At 47.0% G+C, this 26,770-nt stretch overlaps 1 protein-coding gene across 1 annotated transcript; it reads right to left on the bottom strand.

Annotated features, from left to right (window-relative positions):
• Positions 1–336: 336 nt before the first annotated feature.
• Positions 337–23,147, bottom strand: LOC142586128 (decapping and exoribonuclease protein-like). The gene is made up of 5 exons (XM_075697381.1): positions 23,120–23,147; positions 19,847–20,069; positions 10,753–10,888; positions 8,730–8,815; positions 337–775 (listed from the first exon to the last, which is right to left on the bottom strand). The coding sequence occupies exons 1-5, from the start codon at positions 23,145–23,147 to the stop codon at positions 655–657; spliced, it is 594 nt and encodes a 197-aa protein (XP_075553496.1). The 3' UTR covers positions 337–654.
• Between the last annotated feature and the right edge of the window lie 3,623 nt (positions 23,148–26,770).

Genomic DNA, 26,770 nt, shown 5'->3' with positions numbered 1-26,770 from the left:
CCGAGCCCAGCAAAACTAGCTGTTAGCTACTACGCCTACATCGCGTGACAGGAAACAATTTCTCATTTATGCTCTTTGTACTGCTTCATTATTGTGTATATCTGTGTGAAATTTTGTTATCTTCACCTAAGGCAAGGCAATTCCACTCCTACAAACACCTTGATCTCTGCAAGGGCGCTGATAAGAGGCGACATGAGCATAACGCACCGCATATTAAGGGGCTTCCACGAACTGATACAACCATATGACCAAGGAAAATTACAATAACGCAGCTGCAGAAAAGGTGCATTTTATTTGTATGCCTGTATCCACAACCAGTATTCCGATGTCTGTACCGATTTATTGGCATTGCACTGTAATTCAAAATATTTCGTGGCTTACAGAGCACTGTCATCAAACGTTAAAGTTTAAAATTGCCTACTTTGTCGAACTATAACAAAAATAGTGACAATTTTTGACAAAGAATATAAACCACATGCTTCGCACCCTCCATAAGGCAGTGTGCAGCAGAAGTACATCTGGAGGAATGGCAGAAGTTTTGCGGGGTGACCAAAAAATATGGAACATCTTGTCCTAGAATGGAGCCGTCAGAAGAACAGTGGTCGTGAAATCCTCCCATGATCTGCGATAAGGCGCGCAGTGAACGGGGACGCATCAGCAGTCTTCAAACGCCTCTATAAACCAATCTGGGAGGCCGTAAATGTTCTCTGGATCTGGCAGGCGCTTGCAGGCGACTTCCCGTGAAGACGGCGTATACTCGAAAAGGAAGGCAGTCCTGCGGGTCGGAAAGCACAGACTAGTGAACCGGTTAGCAGTGAACGCGTCACATGTATGTGCATGTTCCCCTAAGGAGAAAATTCTTTACTGTAACATATGTAGGTGCGTGCCTCCTTGCTTTTGCACACGCACATAGGGACGTGGTTGTGCACGCCTGCGGTGGTTATAATACGCATTCGGCGATATGCACCAGTGCACAGGGGGACCAAAATCAAACCATTCCTGGTTTTATAGGCAAGGCGTAGACCCCTTTTTGAAGCAATAAATCTGTTTTCGAATCTTCAGCTAATCTGTCAATAATAATAATAATAATATTTGGGGTTTTACGTGCCAAAACCACTTTCTGATTATGAGGCACGCCGTAGTGGAGGACTCCGGAAATTTCGACCACCTGGGGTTCTTTAACGTGCACCTAAATCTAAGCACACGGGTGTTTTCGCATTTCGCCCCCATCGAAATGCGGCCGCCGTGGCCGGGATTCGATCCCGAGCTAATCTGTCAGAAGTAGTGAAAGTTTTCGAATAATCGCTATCGAGAATGTCTTCAATAGAGGGTGAAATGCCGGTTGTTATCGCTCTGTATATCATGCGTGGAATTGACGACTGCAGGGGTGCTATGCAGGATGCGCCGAGTTTGGCGAAACTCGGGATCTTCACGAGCTCTGGCGACACCCCAAGATGAAAGCACAAATGGTACCGAGACACAGTTTATCTTTCGACAAGCCTCCAGTTTCATTGGTTTATCTAGATTCACTCTGGGTGGCTATCATTCCTTGGGCGTTGCCTTCTGGGCGGTCGACAAACTGGGGCTCACGTGATCATACCGTCGGTGCATGGTCGCGCCTTCTTTCACTTGTTTGTCGTTCCACCGAGTGCATTACACGCACAAGCGAGTTATAAAACAAATGCATTTAATACACTATTATTAGTTAGTTTGACGTGGTTTAAAAGCATTTTAAAGCTTACAAGATGTACACTGAATGTGTATTCAACTAATTTGTAATTTAGTACGCTTCGCATTATACCACGAGGGAACGCTGTGGTGGCGTCATCACATACATTCATCGGGCGAGCATGGCGGCTAAACATCGAAGAGGCCCAGTGTAAACAAACTCGTACAACGAGCTTGCAGTGCGCGACGTAGTGATCAGGCTCGACAATGACCACCATTTCTTGGATAGTTCTGTTCTTCCGTGAGCAATCTTTCCGTGCACCCCGAAAGACTGCGAATAGCTTAGGCGATTTTACAGATCGCAACGCGTACCTACTGTTCACGGCACAATCCTGAACAAACAACTTATTCGGTGCTGCTTCTGTGAGTGCGCTGAGTTCCTCCACTCTGCGTGACTGCGAGCGTCACGAATATTGCATAGTGTGTGCAAAAGGAAGGCAGCCGATATAGCTACGATGCGACAAGGAGGTGGTGCCGACGATGGATCTCGCAACCAACACAGTGACGGAGGCATCGACAAACTGCGGATAAGTATATTTCTACTGTTTCATATTTAGCATAATAATAGTGCACGGATTAAGTCACTTTCGTAGTAACGAACTAAATGTCCAGCAGTTTAAAAAAGGCATTGAGAGCATAAGAGTGTTTGTGCTTTTAGATATACGTGGGCCCGCGAAAATATCGAAAAGATAAAGGTAACCTTCACTAACTTAGTGATATAACAGAAATTCATCTGTGACATTCAGCCCGCAGAATCTATGGAAGAGTATGTTATCCAGGTAAAATATAAATAGCAGGTACTGATATAAAGCAGGAAACTTATACAAAAATTTCATGGGTTGAACAGCACATGGGAGGCATTCCCGCATCGTGATCGCCACGTTACCGATATCCTTGAAAAATGTTTAGAATCGTTGCATTCTACCGGTTATGCAATATGGGACATAAACCTGGAGGTTAACAAAGAAATTTGAGAAGTCGAGGACTGTGCAGAAAGCGAAGTAACAAAAATTGTTGGAGATAGCATTAAGGCAGGAAGACAGTGGCGTAGTAAACCATGGCAACTGATATGCTAGTTGAGATTAAGAAAAAAAATGGAATCGGTGGGCAGGCCATGCTTCAATCACTTGTTGCCAACTTATAACAGGTGATTACATAAGCGTGACAGAATGGATGTCAAGGAGAGACACCTGCAGCCGAGGATGGTAGAAAATTACGTAACGGGACAAAAATATGATGTTTGTATGCATAGGATGCAATCAGCTCGCATACGACGGGATTGTAGGGAGCGCCATTGATTTTGCATCGAACAAAAATAGGTTTTGTGGTGCTGACAGTAGAGACTCGTGAAGGTTCGAGGACACCTCAGCTGTTGGCACACTAATAAACATTACAATTGGCTCTGAAAAAAACAACCCGTTATGAAAAATAAAGCAATGTTGTCCCGACAAATTGTTTTATTATGCATACACTAAAGGCCTCCACAGTTAAGGGCAGTTAGTACCCATAGTGCAATGAGCATTTTTATTTATAAATAATAATTTATATGCGGTTGATTCATTCCAACAATCCACTTTTTTTGCAGCAAAACATTCTGTTGCTGGAGGCACTCAACCGCCTGGTGGCAGTAGGCGAGCGCCAGGCACGTGCTCTGCTGTCCAGAGGGCTGCTCTGCAACAGTAGGATCAGTGCACTCACTGCTTTCCAGTCGAGCCCCCAGAACACACGTTATAAAGGAGCTTTCAGTTTATTATTTTGTTTATTATTCAAGAACATGAATAAAATTATTGCAGTAAACATTGTGCTGTGCATATTGGGACACTTGTAACATGCACTTGATGTCTCTTCAAAATGGGCAAACACGTAAAAACCTGGACCGTCTAAATGAAAAAGACACTAATGCAGCATATACGTCATTGTGCTGTTTGTTCTTTCTATGTGCAAGAATACAGTGGGTGTTGATTAGCCACAACATGAACGGTGTGTGTATTTCGCAATGAAACGACAGGAAACTGCATGACCTTAATAATGCTATCACCTATAGACTGTGCACATGAATGCAACACTCCCCGATTTAAACATGCCATTACATGCATGTTCAATACCACATATTCTTTACCAATGTCATATATTTGCATGTACTAATTTTCACACAGCTTAAGCCCATGCATAGCTCACTTGTGATGTATCCATTTCATAGGCCAAATAATTGTACACTTTGTCCTTTTGTGTTGTATGAAAAGCGGCATCCTCTAGTCGGATACAATTTCACAAGAGAGGAGAGGCCCCACCCAGATGACCAAAGCGCAGCAGCCGATTGCCTCCACGTCTAAAGAAATAGTCCCTCTCCAATGAGCGGGTATTAGTGCGTCCAGCGGCACAACGTCAGTGTAGTGTGTGTGCCCATTGGTGCAGGCTTGTGTTTACCTGCCGTTGAAGTGCAGATTCTGCGGCCTCCTAAAGTTGTATCCGACTATAGAATCACGTAATGCCTTGCACTGGTTGCACAGACTTTAGAAACTTGATAGCACACAATGATCAGGAACAGAAATCTATAAAGGCACCCAAGTAAAGCTGGCCGGCCACACTTCCATTATGAGGGGCTGTAAACAGTTCTCGCCAAATATTCCCATGACATCCTTGAAAAAGAGGTTGTGTTTGGCACTTTAGAATCAAAAAACAGATTACAGTGAATGTTGTGTACCTCATTAAAACAAACTGAGCTTGGTTATCTGCACAGCATGTAATGAAAGCATGTGCTTCACATAGGAAACAAAGTGCTCTGTCCAGTACAATTGTCGAGTTCGCTGTAGCACCTATTATGTCATAGTGTCAACATACAAATTTTCAAAGGCCATTCATTTCACCATTATTTTTGTATGTTGGTTCTATCAATTAGCGCTTGTACTACATGAGCAGGTGGATTTGAAAGCAAAGCTTTGTTTGCAAACCTTCAGACTTCCATAATTGTGTGGCAAGGCACTGGCATGGTGTCGAATAGCTCACACTTCCTCGGTCCTGCACCAAAGAGGCCCAATGCTCTATTTGAAGTTGGATCGCGCAACAATTTGACGGCACACACAGAAGAGTAACACACACAGCAGAGCGTTCTGCTGTGTGTATTTCCCTTCCTCGGTCCTGCACCAAAGAGGCCCAATGCTCTATTTGAAGTTGGATCGTGCAACAATTCGACAGCACACAAAGAAGAGCAACACACACAGCAGAGCGTTCTGCTGTGTGTATTTCTCTTCTTTGTGTCCCGTCGAATTGTGGTACAATTCAGCTTGAAGCTTCTATACTGATACAATGAGTCTTCAACCTCACCAATGATCTAGTTATTAAGCCACAATGGCGCACATCTTTGATATGTGCCAACACGAATTAACTCTCCAATAAATCACCACAAGCATAAAATTTTTCTGCACAGGTGTATGCACGTGCCATATTCTGTACGACTAAACTCGCAAGAATCAAAGGGGCAAGCAATAACCAGCCTTACTGCTGCCGTTACCATCATTATCATGACACCAATAGAAAGACAGTGCTGCGTTTCAGTAAAGGGAGTGCCGGAGGGAAAGGCGCGATAGCGAGGCGTGAGGCTTACAATAAAAATAGCCTTTACAAGACATGTTCAATGCCAAAATATGCTGCATATCGCTCATCCTACTTTGGCATTGCGGCAAGCTTTTAGACGTTTGAGCATGTCACAGTTTGTGTAATCATTGCTATAAAGCTGTACAAAAGGTCTATTCGCTCTGCAATCTTTATTTTTATCATGGTGGGTTAAAGACCCACTTTTCATTGGCATCTGCACCACATTTCGCCTGATATGTAACTTTGCCTTTGTGGTTCACATCTTCACGCACACTGAGTTCTGCAGAGCATTGGATCTGCATTGTTCTACTGCTGAAGAATTAGAGCCCCATTATGAGACGAAAATATATAGGATTTGTCCATACAGAATAACGCTGACCCCCCCCCCCCCAAAAGAAAATACACTGAACCACTGGCACATGCACCAACAGTGAACACAGCAAACACTGTGAAGTATTTTTTTCATGCAAGCCAGCACACTAAGATTCTCAATGCATTTTCATTTTGCCGTAAATGCATAGGCACAACAGGCTTGGCGCGACATCCACATCTCGCACTGCAACGAATTGTGCAATGCCTTGCTGTTTCATAGTGCGGCCGATACATGACGCATGACCAAAATTCAGAATTATGCATACCAAGTAATTTGTGCTACGTACTAAGTAATCTCATAAAAAACCCCAAGTTCTTTGTGAGATTAGCATTCACAGGGTACTTCACACAATTTGTGATATCCATTTATCTATTTATACTTCATTAACCTCCTTCCCCAAAAAGTGTGCCATATGGAAGGCACCCTGATAGACAAGTAGAACAATCGGTAAAGTGTCAGCAACCAGCGAAAAAGTCAGTATCATAGGCTGCCGCATGTGTGACGTCGGTAACAAAATTTAAATCGGCTACACAGAAGTGACAAATTTGGCAATATGGTGCGTCTAGACATTGCTTCAATGCTAATCACAGTAACGCTGACATTCAATGCACCTTAATTCCTACGTACGTTCCGTCGGCATACCCGACTACGTTCGTAATGTTTCCGCGAAGTAAGAAGCGTTCTTCTATAAATGCCCGCTCAGCCGCAGTCTTCGGGAAAGCCAGCCACCGCTTCAGCACTGCCGCATCAATAAGCGCATCAGACATCGCTGACACAGAGGCTCACAGTAGTTTGATGACGTCCAATGTAACGCTCGGCGCCGACGCTTCCCTGAAAACTCCCAGTCCCATAAAAACGGAGGGCGCAGAGGACTTGCTCTTCAACGGTGAGCGAATGAAGCCCGCCACGCTGTCTCCACAGACGAGGGTCTTCGCCTAGCTCGTCACACAGCCAGCACACTGATGTCTTCGACAGGCCAAAATGACGCTGAAACTCCACGGCGGTCATGCACGCGAACGGGTCCAGACGGTCATACTGACGCTTGCTGCCGCTGGCTGCAATAACACAGGCTGCTGCTGCCGCCGCCATGTTCCCGAGTTGAACTCGGAGGGGGTTTCGCGATGTACGAGTTTAGCACGAGTTCGCCTGTCAATCAAAGCCAGAGGTCACGCCCCGCGCGAGGCACGTAACTCTTGTGCGCGCACCCACCACGGTTGGGCCACGCCCAACTTATCTTTCGGCAACAGCGACGCGGTGCCGAGCTGAGAGGCATCAACAATATTCACCACCGACATAAAACACGCACAACACACTGTCATCGGTGATGTACTGCGCACTACTATCAAAAACAAAGCGTTGACTGTCGCTGGCTCATGCATACATCTTCTCGGGCTGAGAGGGCCCCACAGCACGGTTTCATTGCCTGCATTGTGGCGACGTAGCGCACAGTAACCAATTATCGGCACGTCACTGTAGCTGCTTGCAAGGCGTCGATGTGCCGAGGGTGACGACGATGCTGAGGAGTGCGTATCGCAGCAGACGTTTGAGATGGCTGCTCTGTCATCGGTGATGTATCGGAGCCACAACGTCGTAAACACGATCAGCGTCCGAGAATCGCTCGCTCTTCTAGACCCAGTGCAATGGCATTTCTTCATCACAAGCACTGCGCACTCAACAGTTCCAACACCTTCCTCAGTTCGAAGTCTCATTTCATAACCGCACACAAGAGCCCTCACCTGCCAAAATGCGATTGCTGCGGTGTCGTTACAATATCCTTCTGCGATCGCTGCTGGCTCCAGCATAAGTAATCCGCAAGCACCTTGGTGCGCACAAAACACTCAACTACTGCGTACGTACATGCGCTCAGAGGCACTTTCACTGGGCAAGCGATGACAAGCGATGAATTGTGTCGATGGGAAGCACGCCCTTCTTCGCAATGCATCGCCGAGGCTTCGCGCACAAAGATAAACTGGTACATTTTCACTAAACTGCGTCACTACGGGCACTACGGACCGCCATTTTGCATTGACAGCCGTTGCTCCCGTATTTATGACTAGTATGTCGTTTTTAGTTGGTAAAGTGGAGGCCTTAAGGCGCCTGCGATGAACAGCCGTACAACGGCGCTGCGTTTCTATTCCCCTAATAGAGAAAGAGCGGTGATCACTGACATTATTGAGAATAGCACTGTAGCGCCCCTAGGCGACTTCTCACCGTATGAACTGCCTCGTGCGTGCGACCCGCTTCCATGTATCCGCTTCTAAGCTTTCGCCTCACTGTCGCCACTCGCGGCAAGAAGTGCAAAATTTAATAATTTGCTCGATCTCCGTTTGTCATCACAAATTTCTAGCATTCAAAACAAAAAACAGACACTTAAAGAAATAAAAATGTTCGTTATTTTATTTGTTGTATTTTAACGTATTCGTTTGAGCGAAAGCGTAGGTGCAAGAATGCGCCGCATGTACCCTGTTCGCATTCGATCGAGGATAGAAAGATATCGCCGAAAGAGGAGCCACGCCCTTGACGCGCCCGGGAAAGGCGTGGCAAGCGGCTCACGGCAAGTGTGCAGACAGACAGCGGCACAGTCACAGTATTGCTAAGTTGCGATAATCCGTTGATAACAATACGCGGCGCTGGCGCGCTTCGTTGTGCAGCCGTCTGCACTTGAAACGTGGAAGCAGCGTGCCGCGCAGGGTGCGCTCATGTTGTCATACGCGGCTTTTTGTCTACATAATTTCTTGCCTGTAGTTTTTGCGCGTTCCGCGCTATCTCCGTTCACTGACTGCCGTCGAGCAAACTCGGGTAAAACTCGGGTGAACGAGAAACTCGGCGCATCCTGCATAGCACCCCAGGTCACCACTTTAACCTTAGAAGTCCTGCCTGATGGCACTAAGGTTTCTTACCCATTTACGCAGAGTACTGATTACTTAGCTGTGACTGAAAATTTTGTGCAAATGATTACAATACGTTAACATTATCAGTTTTCTGAAAATGAGAACAATGCAATCTGGTAAAATCAATAGTAATTTTCACTGACCTGCCATCATCACCTTCAACATTCTCTTTGATAAAGGAAAGCAGGCGGTTGCAGAAATTCATGCATACATCATCTGACCACTGTCCCTGTAACCAAAAGGAGCAAGAAGATTTAGCACGACAGGCATTTCAGTAACCAGATTATTTGGAGAAAATAAACAGAATTATTTCAATATTGCGTGCCATTAAGCATATTGAATACGAAGCCGAGTACTTTTTCCACCTACTCTGGAAGACTGATCTAGGATGAGCTACAAAATTAAATATCAATTTCTTTGAGTTCTATTTTTGTATGGACTGTAAAATCAATCTTTGTAGTTAGAGCGGGAGATTTATCCTTAAATGATTTGTTTGCGTATTTCACCTTAATTGAGAAGAATATTGTTCCTTGGCTTCACGAGAATCGCTAATGTCGATTGAGATTCGTGCGCTTAGACTAATGATGGCGCTAGGAATATATTTCAGTTAACATACGAACAAAATTGTAACAATAAATTATATATTATGGTAACTATGTTCAGCTGTCATACGCCTGCTACTCCTTATGCTTTTGCAACTGAGAACGTTATGAACCAGGAAACGCCGCTTTTGTCTGGCTTGCCATAATGAGGTATCGTTGCGAAAACAACTATATGAGGTACGTGGGACGTCGTACTTCAAATAGTTGCCTTCACAATGGGACATCAAATGCAGTCATTTTGTCTCTTAAGGGTTAATTCTCATTGAACGCCTTCCACAATGTTTCACACGGACGGACGTAAACCATAGGAAAAGTAGAACGAAAAGATGGAAAAGAAGTGGCTATGTTTGTAGTTTTGCACTTGTGGTTGTCTTAGAACCACCAGTTGCACGCCGACCGCAAAGTCTACGGAGACAACAGGACTAGCTGTGCAATTGTGCAAGCTGAACGGTGCCTTCTAGGCGACTATGCTCGGCTAGCGATGCCTGAAATGAAGAAGTTTCCGAACAGAACTGGGCGTCGTCACATTTCTGTACCTGACTGCGCAATTTATCGTATACGCGGACGACAACTTCATTACGTTCTCTTCCTCTGGTCTAACCTAGATTGTTGGCGCAGCAACACGCACACTGCGTGTGCTAACGCAGCAGACCGTAGTAGAATTCTCTCACTACAAACAAGACTGCATTCTTTCTTGGCTGTCTGCTATGCTGCTATATCGCCGCTCACTACACATGGCAGCATATGAGACGACCAAGCACGCCGCGGCGAGCGTCAAACGTAGCAATGTCCTAGTCGATAGTGACAGCATACTGTGTCCTGACATCACAACATAGAATAATTCTGCGAAATAAAAGCGAAACTAGCTGTACGTAGGCTACCATATTAAAATGTTTATGGAGCTTTCTGGCTCGTGGCCATTAGTGTCTACGGCTAAGAGGCCTAGCACCTTCATTAAGCGATAAAACTGCATTGTCGAAAATAACATATCGGCACCTCTTTAAGCGGAGGCCGCACCTGCAACTTTTGCGTCGTTACACAAACTTGCTTAACCGCATTAAGTTTCGTTACGCATTAGATTGCCCTTGCGTCATTAACATTTTATATCAAAAACTAAGACATGCTCTACGTAATTTCATTTAATTATTTCGGCCATAGGCGTTACGTTCCCATAACCGTTACCATTTCAGCTGACGAACTAACGCATCGCTTAACCCCAATTTTCAAATGAGCGGAAGATGCGTTAATAGTTGGTTTGCTTTTTCCATTTATTAACTTTTTCTTCCTTCCGAGAGCACCTGGGTGGCATTATACCTGCCAGGAGCCATGGCCCTGCGGTGGAAGCCTTGGACCAAGGGATACCTTAGTCTCCACACGATCACCTTTGTTATTGTATAGCTGACATGCTGTTTTAAAAACTATTCTGACGACAGTTTTTCAGTGGGTGTCACCGCGCAGCTTATTAGAGACCTTATGAGAGGTATTTTTCATACGGCATTCTAATGTCTTTACTGACATGCGCACACAGCATACAGAATTGCGGCTAAAGTGTTGGACAACTTACCCTAGCCATCTCCGGCATCTTCATGACGTCGAACTCCTTGATGTAGAGCACAATCCCGTTGTCGTCGCGAAAGCCGCACAATGTCCTCGGGACGCCAGCCAGGCGGCAGTGGGCCCACCACCGTATTAACTTGTTCCTGCAACGTCAACAAGAGATTCATAAGCTATAGCGCCATATAGTGCGATAACATTGACGAAAATATCACTGACCTATGGTGCCTTATCGCAGCTCACGACCAAAAACACTAGTGTCAGACTTGCCACCATCCACAAGAACGGCCGGATAAGCAGTTAATAGCCGGCGTCGGCAGCTATATTTGACTACAATTTATATTTTTTTCTTATAGCGCAACTATCACTTTTCTCTGTGTGATTGTATAATAAATCAAAACAGATGTGATATTTAGTACTCTCTATTCATTTCATTTATTATATTGCGTGCAGGAATTACGAATAGCGCACGACTGAACTTGTTTACGAATCAACACGTTTTCGGGGAAGTATGAAAGGATGGCAGGTGAATAGTTTTTATTGGAACTGATGTGCCAAAACGCTTTAATCATTTATTCATTCTTTCGCTTATTTCTGCAAGTGGCCATGGTCAGCACAATGCTTTGGTGATGGCTATATTTAACGAAACCAGAAAGTAAATAAAAATTTCATACGCAAGACACTTGCAATAGAATATATGTATGCGTTATGAATATTCGACTAACGCATAAGAAGCTAGCTAAGGAAAACCAGCGCAAAAAAAGAGCTCAACATTTAGACGTACTCTATCGAGCTTGGTGAACAGGCGGGTAATATGGCAACGTTTATATTCATCACGAATGTAAAAGAAATACACCGGTGTTCCGCAAGCGCCGTAGCGTGACTGTGAGCAAGTGCCGAAGCAAAGCTCTCACATGAAACTAAGCTGTCCACAATTTTAGGTAAAATCTTGTAGTCACGGTACTCTTGAGATGCAGTGAATGACGACAGTGAAACTCCGCAAATTGTGCTCTTAATCCTTATTTATGTTTTTGCAGCAATAAGTGATCGCATAGCAAACGAACAAGTCCCATCTCAGCCAACTAAATGTTTATTTAATTCGTTAGAGTCCTGTTGCTTCAAGCAATTTGGCAAAACTGAAGTTCTGCTCGCACAAGACATATATACAAAAGTATAGTGCATTCCTTATTTGAAAAGGCTTCTGTTATTCTGAGTATCCCACCTAATAATATATCATAGTATTCTCAACAATTCGCACATGAGCACCAAATTTTCACCGAGAGTCTATAAAAAGAAATCGTGAGGCAGTCGGAAGGGGGCTGACCAGTGAAGCTGCTCCGCACACGACACGGAAGTGGCACATAATTTTGAACAAATGTACAAACTCATACATTGTCTTGGTGGGCGAGCATCGTTACGAAAGGTACACACTATACTAATCTATACTAACCCAGGTACAACCAAATTAGGAAGGCTCACAATGCTTCAACAAGACACTCCTTCACCAGATCAGGAATTGGCCTCCCTTGTGCAGTATTCGGCCACCCCCTCCCAAATGGCTAACTCACCCAATGGCCCTCAGTCCCCAGCCGCTGTGGAGCACCTGACCGAGGCAACGGTCAGACCTCTAACGTAGCAGAGGGTGCTAAGAATCTCTGGAACTGGACAGACCGCCAATGGAAACTGACCCTTACAACGTTTAACACCCAAAATCCTTCGAGTGCAGCTAGCCTAGCAAGAGACTTGGAGTAACTATAAGGTATTGTTTGGGATATTATTGGCCTTAGTGAAGTTAGACTAACTGGGGAGGCTTACACAGTGCTGACAAATGGCTACGTCCTCTGCTATAGAGGACTACCAGATAAGAAGCAGTTCGAAGTAGGATTCCTAAGCCATAAGCACATAGCGGGCAACATCGACGAATTCTACAGCACTAATCAGAGGGGAGCAGTACTTGGAATAAAGCTGAATAGAAGGTATAGAAAAAAAGATAGCACGAATCTACGTTCTAACCTAGTCACGACTACGAAAAAAAACTAAGTTTTATGAAGATGTTGAATTAGCGATGCGAAAAGTGAACTCAGTATACTGTAGTCATGGGCGACTTAAATGCGAAACTGGGAAAAGAGCAGTCTGGAGAAGAAGCAATTGGCAACTACGGTGTGGATTCTAAGAACATTGGAGGAGAGATGTTGGTAGAATGCATGGAAAGGAATAAGCGACGAGTAATAAACTCCTTCAGGAAGCGTTGAAAAAAAAGTGGACCTGCGAAAGCCCTAATGGTGAAACAAGAAATGAAATTGATTTCATACTTTCTGCCCATTCCAGCATAGTCAGGATGTAGAAGTGCTAGGTACGGTAAAGTTCAATGACCATAGGTTAGTGAGGGCTAGGATTCATGTCGGTTTGAAGAGAGAAAGAGTAAAATTTGTCATGAAAGAACAGGCCAACCTGGAAGCATTAAGGGTAAAAGCGGACAGATTCAGGTTGACACTTGCAAAAAATATATGCAGCCTTAGAAGAGATAGAGAAGAGAGCAGGCAGAATTTGCGGAACTGTCTTAACTAATCAACAAGGAGAAAATAAGGGTCACTCGATATAATAACGCGAGAAAAACTGATGAATCAGTAAAGAATGGATGCAGCATGAAATAAGTGAGATGAAAACTTGGCATACGACAAGCCAAGATGTATGCACTGAAAGATGAGCAGGGTAATATCATCATCAATCGAGAAGATATGGTAAAATTAGCGGAAGACTTCTACATTGACCTGTACAGTGGAGTCAGGATAACTGAATTATAAACAGTAACGACCAGAATACACAAGCTCCTCCTATAACTAGCGATGAGGTCAGAAGGGCCTTCCAACTAAGAAATGAAACGAGGAAGGTCAACAGGAGAAGATGGAATAACCATCGATTTAATCAAAGGTGGTGGAGACGATGCTTGGAAAACTGGCGGCTCGTTATACGAAGTGTCTATCGACTGCAAGGGTTCCAGAACACTGGAAGCATGCCAAAATTATACTAATACACATAAAGGGAGACGTTATAGAATTGAAAAATCATAGACCCATTAGCTTGCTTCCAGTATTACATAATATATTCACCAAGATATCCTCCAATAGATTAAGGTCAACAGGGGACTACAGTCAACCAAGGGAACAGGCTAGTTTCAGGAAGAGATAGTCTATAACGGATCACATCCATTTCATCAATCAGGTAATCAAGAAATTCGCGGAGTACAATCTGGCTTTCTATATGGCTTTCATAGATTACAAAAGGAATTTCATTCAGTAGAGATACCGGCAGTCATAGAGGCATTAGGTAATGGAGGAGCAAAGCACGCTTACGTAAACATCTTGGAAAGTAGCTGCGAAAAATCCACAGCTGCCTTAATTGTCCACCAGAAAATTAGGAAGATACTTATAAAGAATGGGGTCAGATAAGAAGGCACAACCACTCCAATGGTACTCACCGCATGTTTGGAAGAAATATTCAAGCTATTAAACTGGGAAGGCTTAGGAGTAACGATCAACGGCGAATATCTCAGCCACCATCGATTTACAGATGACACTGTTATGTGCAGCAGCACTGGGGACGAGTTACAACAAATGACTAACTTAACTGAGAGGGATTATCAGAGTGGGATTGAAAACTAATAGGCCGAAGAGAAATATCATGATCAACAACCAGGCAAGGGAACGAGAGTTCAGGATCGCCAGTCAACCTCTAGAGTCTGTGGAGCAGTACATTTACCTAGGTAAATTACTCTCAGGGGACCTTGATTATGAAAATGAAATTTACAGAAGAACAAAAATGGGTTGAGGTGCAGCGGTGGCGTAGAGGTAGAACACCCGCCTCGCGTGCAAGAGGTCCGTGGTTCGAATACCGGTGCCGGCAATTTTCCGCCGGATTAAAAAAAATCCGCGCGTTGATAAAATTGCACAAACAGGCCTGGAGTGCGGCCTGATCCCGATGACCAGAACCGGCAAGGCACTCCCTCACCAGAGCAGGATTGGCCACCCTGGTGCAGCACTTGGCCACAAGCTCCTATATGAACACAACAATCAAACCCCGGCCCGCAGTCCCCAGCAGCTGCGAAGCAACTGACCACGGCGGCGGTCAGACCTGCGACGCAGCAGAGGGTGCTAAGAATCACTGGCTCCGGACAGGCCGCCATTGGAATATGAACCTTTAACGCTAGAACGTTATCTAGTGTGGCGAGTCTAGCAGTGCTATTGGAGGAATTAGAGGGCAGTAAATGGGATATATTATGTCTCAGTGAAGTTAGGAGGCTGAAAGAAGCCTATACAGTGCTAAAAAGCGGGCACGTCCTGTGCTACCGGGGCTTAGCGGAGAGAAGAGAACTAGGAGCCGGATTCCTGATTAATAAGAATATAGCTGGTAACATACAGGAATTCTATAGCATTAACGAGAGGGTGGCAGGTCATGTTGTGAAACTTAATAAGAGGTACAAAATGAAGATTGTACAGGTCTACGCCCCTACATCCAGTCACGATGACCAGGAAGTCGAAAGCCTCTATGAAGACGTGGAATCGGCGATGGGTAGAGTGAAAACTAAATACACTATACTAATGGGCGACTTTAATGCCAAGGTTGGCAAGAAGCAGGCTGGAGACAAGGCAGTGGGGGAATATGGCATAGGCACTAGGAATAGCATGGGAGAGTTATTAGTAGAGCTTGCGGAACAGAATAATATGAGGATAATGAATACCTTCTTCCGCAAGCGGGACAGCCGAAAGTGGACCTGGAGGAGCCCGAAAGGCGAGTCTAGAAATGAAATAGACTTCATACTCTGAACTAACCCTGGCATCATACAAGATGTGGACGTGCTCGGCAAGGTGCGCTGCAGTGACCACAGAATGGTAAGAACTCCAATTAGCCTAGACCTGAGGAGGGAAAGGAAGAAACTGGTACATATGAAGCCGATTAATGAGTTAGCGGTAAGAGGGAAAATAGAGGAATTCCAGATCAAGCTACAGAACAGGTATTCGGCTTTAACTCCGGAAGAGGACCTTAGTGTTGAAGCAATGAACGACAATCTTGTGGGCATCATGAAGGAGTGTTCAATGGAAGTCGGTGGTAACTCCGTTAGGCAGGATACCAGCAAACTATCGCAGGAGACGAAAGATCTGATCAAGAAACGCCAATGTATGAAAGCATGTAACCCTACAGCTAGAATAGAACTAGCAGAACTTTCGAAGTTAATCAACAAGCGTAAGACAGCTGACATAAGGAAGTATAATATGGATAGAATTGAACATGCTCTTAGGAACGGAGAAAGCCTAAAAAAAGTGAAGAAGAAACTAGGAATTGGCAAGAATCAGATGTATGCGTTAAGAGACAAAGCCGGCAATATCATTACCAATATGGATGAGATAGTTCAAGTGGCTGAGGATTTCTATAGAGATTTATACAGTACCAGTGCCACCCTCGACGATAATGGAAAAGAAATTAGTCCAGAGGAATTCGAAATCCCAAAGGTAACGCCGGAAGAAGTAAAGAAAGCCTTGGGAGATATGCACAGGGGGAAGGCTGCTGGGGAGGATCAGGTAACAACAGGTTTGTTGAAGCATGGTGGACAGATTGTTCTAGAGAAACTGGCCACCCTGTATACGCAATGCCTCATGACCTCGAGCGTACCGGAATCAGTGGAAGAACGCTAACAATCCTAATCCATAAGAAAGGGGACGCCAAAGACTTGAAAAATTATAGACCGATCAGCTTACTGTACATTGCCTACAAACTATTTACTAAGGTTCTCGCAAATAGAATCGGGAACACCTTAGACTTCTGTCAAGCAAAGGACCAGGCAGGATTCCGTAAAGGCTACTCAACAATAGATCATATTTACACTATCAATCAGGTGATAGAGAAATGTGCGGAATATAACCAACCCTTATATATAGCTTTCATTGATTACGAGAAAGCGTTTGATTCTGTCGAAACCTCAGCAGTCATAGAGGCATTACGGAATCAGGGTGCAGACGAGCCGCATGTAAAAATACTGAAAGATATCTATAGCGGCTTCACAGCTACCGTAGTCCTCCATAAAGCAAGCTACAAAATCCCAATAAAGAAAGGCGTCAGGCAGGGAGATACGATATCTCCAATGCTATTCACAGTGTGTTTACGGGAGGTATTCAGAGACCTGGATTGGGAAGAATTGGGGATAAAAGTTAATGGAGAATACCTTAGTTACGTGCGATTCGCTGATGATATTACCTTGCTTAGTAACTAAGGGACCAATTGCAATGCATGCTCACTGACCTGGAGAGGCAAAGCAGAAGAGTGGGTCTAAAAATTAATCTGCGGAAAACTAAAGTAATGTTTAACAGTCTCGGAAGAGAACAGCAATTTACAATAGGCAGCGAGGCACTGGAAGTCGTAAGGGAATACATCTACTTAGGGCAGGTAGTGACGGCGGATCCGGATCATGAGACGGAAATAATCAGAAGAATAAGAATGGGCTGGGGTGCGTTTGGCAGGCATTTTCAGATCATGAACAGCAGGCTGCCATTATCCCCCAAGAGAAAAGTATATAATAGCTGTGTCTTACCAGTACTCACCTACGGGGCAGAAACCTGGAGGCTTACGAAAAGGGTTCTACTCAAATTGAGGACGACGCAACGAGCTATGGAAAGAAGAATTATAGGTGTAACGTTAAGGGATAAGAAAAGAGCAGATTGGGTGAGGGAACAAACGCGAGTTAATGACATCTTAGTTGAAATCAAGAAAAAGAAATGGGCATGGGCAGGACATGTTATGAGGAGGAAAGATAACCGATGGGCATTAAGGGTTACGGACTGGATCCCAAGGGAAGGGAAGCGTAGCAGGGGGCGGCAGAAAGTTAGGTGGACGGATGAGATTACGAAGTTTGCAGGCATGGCATGTCCAGAATTAGTACGTGACCGGGGTTGTTGGAGAAGTATGGGAGAGGCCTTTGCCCTGCAGTGGGCGTAACCAGGCTGATGATGATGATGATGATGATGATTATGATAATGATAATGATAATGATAATGATAATGATAATGATAATGATGATAATGATAATGATAATGATAATGATGATAATGATGATAATGATGATAATGATGATGATGATGATGATAATGATGATGATGATGATGATGATGATGATGATGATGATGATGATGATGATGATGATGATGATGATGATGATGAAAAATGGGTTGGAGCGCAATGGGGATATATTGTCAGATCCTGACTGGAAGCTTATCATGGAAAATGAAAGGTGCACAATTAACGAATTCTACATGTGCGAACCTATGGGGCAGAAACTTGGAGACTGACAATGAAGTTCGAAAATGAGTTAAGGACAGCGCAAACAGCAATGGAACGAAGAATGTTAGGCGTAACATTAAGACACAAGAAGAGAGAGTGGTATGGATCAGAGAGCGAACAGGGATAGCCGTTGTTCTAATTGACATTAAGAGAAACAAATGGAGCTGGGCAGGACTTGTAATGCGTAGCTTTGATAACCGGTGGGCCATTAGGGTTCTAAATGGGTGCCAAGAGAAGGGAAGCGCAGTCCAATACGGCAGAAGACTAGGTGGGATGATGAAATTACTTCGAAGGCGCTAGTTGGGATCGTTTGGCGCAGGACAGTTGTAATTCGAGATCGCAGAGAGAGGCCTTCGTCCTGCAGTACATGCTGCTGATCATTTACTGTCCCCGTAATCTCCACCATGCTGACGAGGTATCGACGTCGTATGCGTATCCGGCGGGATTAGGGTTAGCAAGTCTCCAAACACGCGCTCGACGCGCAGCTCCTGTGGCTGCAAGAACAACGTAGCGGTCGAAGCACCGGGACGCTCCGCGCACTAGTTCGTGCAGGTGGGAGAAGGCGGCGTTCTGGCTCCCACTGCTGGTGTATGTGGTGTGCGCGCCCACACTGATGTTTCTGCTGATTACATGTGTACATACAACACCTCGGTGTACCCACAATGATCTGATCGGGAGGAACCCCAAATGTACAGTTAAGGTTACTTAATGCTCATCAATGACAATGACAGGCACAAAGTGTTTTCCGTCGGTCTCGCCTCAAGCACCATCGAGGTGCGACGCACGCAAGCGCCCTGATTACACCTGCGACGCAACAAGCCAGGTATGTGCCAGCACGCGTTTTCTTCTGAGTAGCAGCAGCCTACCTCGCGTGTTGTGTCGGGCCGATATGTCGCCTTCAACTAGGAGACTTCTGTTGAAGCGGTGAAGGCTGACGTCATGGTTGCCATGTTGCAGCAATACCGCCTGTGTTAAGCCCTCACTGGTAATCGCCGGCCGCGACTGCGTTCAAGCGAGGTCGTCAGCTTACCAACAGACCTCTAGTACTTCCAACGGAGTGTGAGAACTCGTTTATAGAGCTGTGCCGCATGTGATATATCAGTCTTCAGTATAGCATTCATGTGTGAAGCCTTATGAAAACGATGCTTTCCTTGCGTCTTCCTTCAACTTTCCCGCTGCCCCCACTGTCGGATGGCTGTTTGCTGTCTTGCCGAATAGCTTCTACTGGACCAGAATCCCATCGTTTTACCCCTACTCATTCTTTCGTTGTCTTGTCATCATGGTAGTTCCGTCTTAACTCCATCCTAATGATTCTACTGTCTTCATCTCATTGTCGTCATGCCTACGTCTTCTACTTTGAAAGGGTGAGCAGGGCGCTTCAAAATGCGCTGGGCGGACGGCATTCATTACACGAGGAAATATCCACCACTTTGAGCAAGTGCCTGCACACTATTTAAAGCCAGTAAGTGGAGTCCATCTTCGTTTGTGCTTGCTTGGGTCACTGCTACTTGCGACAGCTTGCAACGAAAGAGCGATTACAAAGATCTTCTATGAGACCCTGACACCACCATAACTTCTATTTCCTTGAATAATTCAAAATACTGCCAAAGACAGGAAGTCAAAGTTGCTTGGGGCCACTGCCCTAATTTCTGAAAAGCTTGTTTCCGAACATAGGTGCTTGACGATAAAGCAAAATCAATCGGAATCGAACTTGCGTTGATTACGTTTTCTGCAGGAAATTAGTCTACGTATGTGTAGTTCATTGTGGTACTCACTTGTAGAACTTGTTCCGTTGCGTCTGATTGTAGTGCTTGCGGTTAGTCTTGAACTCCACGTATCCAGCCGTAGAACCCGGCTCGCATTCAACAGAGGGGTCCACCGCTTTAACTTCGGCGCCTAGCACGATGGAGTGCGATCCAAGCTGGCAGCGCAGGACGACGTTGTATGCATCGTCTTCCCTGCACACTTCACCCTCATCGGCAGAAGCACCTGGAACACCTGCGTCGTACAAAAATTTCTATGGGGAAAGCGCAAAGTACCTTCTCTGTCCTATATCTTTTTTTATTTAATGAATGCGCAGGTCCCTAGAAATCCGTTTAGTTTAATGCCGAATCGAGGACGCATTTAATAAGACGTTGCTTAATGAAAAGCTGGGTTATTAGGTAAATTCTCGCAACTTATTCGTTTTCTGATGGCTATATTACGTCAAATATTTATGTCGTAATACCTCGCGAAGCATTTCGACGGCACGCTCGCACATGCTGGCACCGGCAAGAGGAATTAGGTCCAATCCTATGGCGAAGATGTATGACTTGAACCTTCAGCAGGTTGCTATGCACATAGCGAATGTTCCACAATAAGGAACTAAAATGCAGTTATCCTCCTTTCCTTTGCGTCCGACTATTCTCAATATATGACGTAACATTTAGCACGGCAAAAATGGTTGCCTTACATGTTGCCATCGTCGTTGCGGATTTTCATCGCATATGGCGCCGAGATGATGCGACTTGAAGTTATTTATTGACAGCATCCGCAATATGTTTAGCAAGTATTTGTGCTCCTTTATAAAAAAACAAAAAGCAGCGAGCTTAAACAGCACAGGACGGCAGCTCTTCCGGAAGGCACATAAGCATAGACATCACAAAATAAGCAATGTTCTCGTACCAAAAGAAGAAAAGCTAGGAGTGCATATAACAGCTATAAATGCTAAAACGCCTAGGTGAATTTGCGGTGACACAATCAAGAAAATAGAGCAACGAAGAAATAACAAAAATGAAATAGTAGAAGGGCGCAGCTAGTGGAACGCAGGGATAGGACCGGAGGTCAGCTTAAGGCAAGGGAGAGGTGGCAGGTGACAGAAACGAGTGTTTTTATATTTTTCTGTATTTCTGTCTCTGCGTTTGTAAGATTATGAATATGGTCATACAAAGGCCATACTTTGACCGCAGTTTGCTTCTGAGTGGCATGAACTGCATTCCATTACGTTTACTGTACAAATAAATGGATCGGCTCAGGATTGTTGCATTTGTGTACATAGTGCTTTGTAAACAGTGGCAATACGTGTATTGAATATTTAAACAGTGTAACAAGCAAGTGACGCCCCCTCGGGCATAATCTTCGTTGGCCTGCCCGGCTCGGTAGGCAACATTGGTCACTGCACCATTAAACACCGGCGAGCACAGCTGCTCGGAGGTCAGTCATCGTTCCTCACCACCACGCTGCGGAGCGTCTGTCTAACGGAACGTGCCTTCAGCACTCCCTCGTTCACGAACCCGGGCGGATCGTTACACTTGCGACGAGTACCCAAGGATCGTTCCATGCCGTCGCGGGCAGCGAGACACCAACCCCAGTTGCTGCCGCCATGCCGTAGTACGGAAGGTTCGAGCCGTTCGAGGGAGATCGGTCCGCGTGGCCAGTTTGCGAGGAACAAGTCGACGTGTTCTTCCGGGCAAACGGCACACCCGAGGCCAAACAGCGGGACATTTTCCTGGCTAGCTGTGAAACCCGCGTATTCAGTCTCCTGCTCGACCTTCTGAAGCCAGCTACGCCGCATAATAAGACGCTGGGTGAGCTGCTCGCCATACTGCGCTCGCATTTCAAATCGGCACCGTCCATACTAATGGAGCGTTTCCGCTTCAACAACCGGAGCCGCCGGGAAGGAGACTCTTGGGCACTTCATCGCTGCTCTACGAGGGTTAGCGAGTGCCTTCACCTTTGGGGACCAGCTGGACTCGCTGCTCCGGGACCATTTCGTCTGCGGCATCAACAACCCAGTTATGCAGACACGACCCCTGCAGCTTCTCGACCTCTCGCTGGACGATGCCGTAAAGGCAGGTAATAGAAGCTGCCCCGAAGGAGCCCGGCGGGATTGCCCGTACGACTAGCTCATCGTCGGCGGAAGTGGCGGTCAAGTTCACGACAAAGGGCACAACCTGCGATTGCTGTGGCGGTGCCCACTTCCCCTCACAGTGCTAGTTCTCTCAAGCATAATGCTTCATGTGCGGGAAAACCGGGCACGAAGCACGGGTACGGCGATGAGGAAGGACGAACAGTAAACAGCAGCAACCGCCTGGTTCAAGCCCAGGTATCAAACAAGCCCGCGGCCAGGGTAGCTGTCGCAAGGGTACGCGGCGGGGGCGTGCAGCAGCAGGCTCAAGTTCTTGCGTGGCCAGGCTCCACGTTGTGGCTGAGGACCCGCCTATTTTCAACATGGGGCAAATAGGCTTTGTTCTGTCGTCTGTGCCCACGTACATGCTGACCGTCGAAGTATGCGGGCAACCCATTTCCATAGAACTGGACACAGGGGCCACGGTATCACTAATGTCCGGGAAACTCTTCAAGCGTACTTTCCCCGCCATGTCCGTTGAGACTTCGGGCGGGATGCTGCGCATTTACTCCGGGCAGCTCTCCCAAATACAGGGTCAGGGCCAGGTCAGCGCTCGCTTTGGCGACATGCAACCCCTCCCCCTTATTTATCCAAGGGTTCGTCGCCGAGGCTGCTGGGCCGAAACTAGATTCAAGCACTGGGTGTCCGTCTGCCAGAGTAACAGGAAGCCAGCCTGCATCTGGTGTAGTACGTCCCCAGCCTCCTGACCGAGCTCAAGTCCCTGTTCCAACATGGGGTGGGCACATTGCCGGCACGACGGCTGGCATCTATGTACCTGAGGGAGCCCGGCCACGTTTTTTCAAGCCTCGCCCACTTCCGTTCGCCCTGACGGACGGGGTCACGCAGGATCTGCAACGGTTACAGGGAGAGGGCATTCTGGTGCCCTACAAGACATATGAATGGGCCACTCCCATCGTACCAGTCCTCAAGAGAGGCGGCAGTGTCAGCATCTGCGCGGTTTTCAAGGTTACCATCAAACCCATCACTGCCGTCGAGAAGTACGCCCTGCCACGCAAAGACCTCTGGTCAGCATTGTCCGGTGAACAGAATTTTACCGAGCGTGACCTCAGAGATGTTTAACAGCAGCTGGTGCTCCAGGATGCATCCCCAATGTTTGTTACAATATCGACAACTTTGGGGCTCTTTAAATGCATGCACTTACCGTGTGGTGTGGCCTCAGCCCCAGCCATATTTCAGAGAGATAGGCAACGCGTTCAGGGACATGAGGCACGCGGGACGTGGCGGTGTGCTTGGATGACATCCTGGTTACGGGCAGCGACGACGGGGACCACCTGCAGAACCTGCCCAACATCCTGGCACGACTGCAGGTCGCCGCTCTCCCGCTCAACCTGGAAAAGTGCATTTTCCTCCCCCCCCCCGTGTTGAGCACTTGGGGCATGTAATTTCCCAGGCTGGCCTAGCCTCGGCTCCCCTCAACGTTGATGCTGTGCTCAAGGCACCTAAGCCCCAGAACAAGGAGCTTCAGAGCTACCTTGGCCTCACCAACTTCTACAGGAGTTTCCTTGCCGAACCTATCGGAGCATCTACAGCCACTCCATCTTCTGCTTCTAGATGGTCAGCAATGGGTCTAGAAGAAGACGCAGGACCCGGCCTTTCAGCGCAGCAAGGTGCTAATCACCAAGGCTCCAGTGCTGCTACACTTCGATCCTGCCAAGCCTGTCGTCCTGGTCGTAGATGCGTCGCCGTACGGCATGGGAGCCGCGCTGGTGCACCGGGGCAAGGGTGGCCAGGAGCGCCCTGTGTCGTTTGCTTCTCGTCGGCTTCATGCTGCAGAGCGACGCTACAGCCAGCTGGACAAGGCACGCCTGGCCCTCATGTTTGGTGTCGAACGCTGCCTCCAGTATCTGTGGGGCCGGAAGTTCGAGGTGGTGACGGACCACAAGCCGCTGTTGGGGCTGGTGGGGAGTGACAAGGCACTTTCCGTGCCGGCATCACCTGGAGTGATACGCCGGACCTTGCTTTTACCGGGTGGTTTACCGTCCAGGAAAATACCTGGGACCTGCTGATGCCCTGAGCCGCCTGCCTCTGCTAGAGGTGTCTGATGCTATTTCAGAACCTGCTGAAGTATTCATGCTGGAGCACGCATACCCGGAGGTACTATCCAGATATGCGGTATCGCAAGCGACCAGCCGGGACCCGGTCCTGTCTCAGGTGGTCAAGGCGGTGTCCCATGGGGAGTAATTCGTTCAGCAGGCCTATAGCCCAAGGCCGCCGCGCTGAGCTTAACGCAGCGGTGCCTACTGTGGGGTTTTAGGTTGGTGATCCACAGTCTCCGGTCCAGGGTCCTGCACTTGCTGCACGTGGGTCATCCAGGCGTAGAAAAGACCAAGATGGCGACTCGGTGCCATGTTTGGTGGAAATCCAAGACCGGGATATTGCTCACATGGTGCAGAGATTCTAAATCGTCCAGGAGCATCAGCGGGCCTCACGTCATCTGGAAATCACCCCTGGCCGTTCCCACAAGACACTGGTCCCGCCTGCATGTGGATATCGGGGGGCCTTCAAGGGTCATTAGTTCCTGGTGGTGGCGGACGCCTTTTTGAAGTGGGAGGAGGTTCTACCTGTCACCACTCCATCAGCAGGCACGACGATTGCAGCACCACGACAGGTCTTCGCCGCCCAGAGGCTACCGGACATCATCGCGCCCGACAATGGTCCTGCTTTCGCCAGCATAGAGTACATGGCCTGGCTGAGAAAGAAGGGAATCCGCCGAATGATGGTGCCGCCGTATCACCCTGCTTCATTGCTTGAAATGGTGCAGCCGAACAGGTGGTGCAAACCATCAAGGAAAAGCTCAAGAATCACCATGCTGGGGATTTCTAGACGCAGATTGCCCGGACACTGTTCCAGTACCGGACCACGCCCCACGATGTCACTGGCCATGTCCTCTGTAAGATGCTGCTGGGGCATATAGTCAAGACACCCTCGGACGTCTTGCATGCGGACTTTCGATCCGCAGTGCTCCTGAAGCAGCTGAAGCAGAAGCTGGCTGCTGATCGAGGGTGCCCGTCCCAGGCCTTTGCCGAAATTTGGAGCTCCAGTTTTATGAGGAACTTCCGTCCTGGCCCACCCTGGTGTGACGGACAGGTGGCGTCTCCTGCCAGCGCCTCATCGCTGCTCGTCCGCATGCCAGACAGGGCCATGTGACACATACGCGCCGACCATATTAGTCCTCGCCTCGGGACCTGGCTATCACGCTCCGCTGCCACTTCAGAGTTCGAGCCCGCAGGAGGGCTAGCAGCAACACTAGTCGCTCCCAGCGGAGCACCGCCGAACTCGGCGGTGGCAAGCGTTGCCAGTGGCTCGGCCCCCGTTGTACCGATATCGAGTCCAGCACCACTCACAAGGCCGACCACTGCGGACCCTCCAGACGGAGTGAGGCTGGCTCAGGCAGCACACGGCGTTAACACCCCCGGCCCATCATCACTGGTGCCCACGCGGAGCACTCGACTGCAGAGGCCGCCGGGCCCTTACTCGCCCGGATAGCAGGCACCGTCGACTTGGCTGGGACGGCATTTGGATGGCATCTGGATGGGACGGGATTTATGCTCAAAACATGGAGGCTTGTTTCTTTTAGTTAACAAATTGGGGGTAAGCGGTTGTAACAAGTATGTGACGCCCCCTCAGCCATAATCTTCGTTGGCCTGCCAGGCTCGGCAGTCAGCATAGGTAACTGCACCAATAAACACCGGCGAGCACAGCTTGTCGGGGGTCAGTCATCGCTCATCACAACCATGCTGCGTATCGTCTGTCTAACGGAGGGTGCCGCGAGCCCTCCCTCGTTCACGAACCCGGGTGGATCGTTAAAAACAAAGTAGAAATTCATAAATTACACAAATTACAGCAAGGGAATCCCAACGTTCCTATCGCCAAGCGAGAATTGAGTGATCGGTTACTGTGCATGCAGGCGTTACTCGAGCACCTTCGCCATCACTCGGTGGCCCAAACGCTGCGACGGCACTTTGAATTGTTGAAAGCGTCCAGATTGAGCGACCGTCCATGATCCGGTCTTAGTGACCGTCACTGATTATATCTATATATATCTATATCTATATCTATATCTATCTATATCTATATCTATATCTATATCTATATCTATATCTATATCTATATCTATATCTATATCTATCTATATCTATATCTATCTATATATATATATATATATATATATATATATATATATATATATATATATATATATATAGCAGGAAATTTACTATATCGGCGATAACCACAGCGCGCTTTTTCTGTTCAAGTACTGCTCCCCCTTTTCCCTTCCCCCAAAGCAGGGTGCGAAACCGGACTCAGTCTTGGTAAAGCTCTCTGCGCTTTATTTATCATTCTCTCTCTCTCTCATCTTAAAGACGACTGGACAGTGCGAATGCCACCGACTAGTGGTGCCCATAACGCGCATGAGCGAATCACGGCGTCTTTTCTTATTTCCTCCCATTTCCTATTCCCATATCCCTCCCCTATTGCAAAAGTCAACTAGACGCGTTTTGGTTAACATCCTAGCCTTGTCTTTTAATGCGAACTTTATTCTTTACTTGAACCGTTTTAAGCTCATCTGCCCACATATCTGTCCATATTATTCATCTCTCGGTCTAGCCTCTTAGCCGACCTAGTAGTCCAAGTTGTCTACCTACTTGGACCGCTAGGTGATAGTCACTAGGGCTCATCGTCGTGATGTTGTCAGTTGTTTTATTGTCGTCATTGAAGCTTCTCGATATCTTCCTTTCGTCGTGTCTTCAACCCCGACACAGTGGCCCAAGTTGTTAGACAACTTGGGCCA

Source organism: Dermacentor variabilis, chromosome 6 (assembly GCF_050947875.1).
Source record: "Dermacentor variabilis isolate Ectoservices chromosome 6, ASM5094787v1, whole genome shotgun sequence".
Classification (NCBI taxonomy): domain Eukaryota; kingdom Metazoa; phylum Arthropoda; class Arachnida; order Ixodida; family Ixodidae; genus Dermacentor; species Dermacentor variabilis.
Note: the sequence above shows the minus strand (reverse complement) of the source record. Positions and strands in the feature narration are given on the sequence as shown.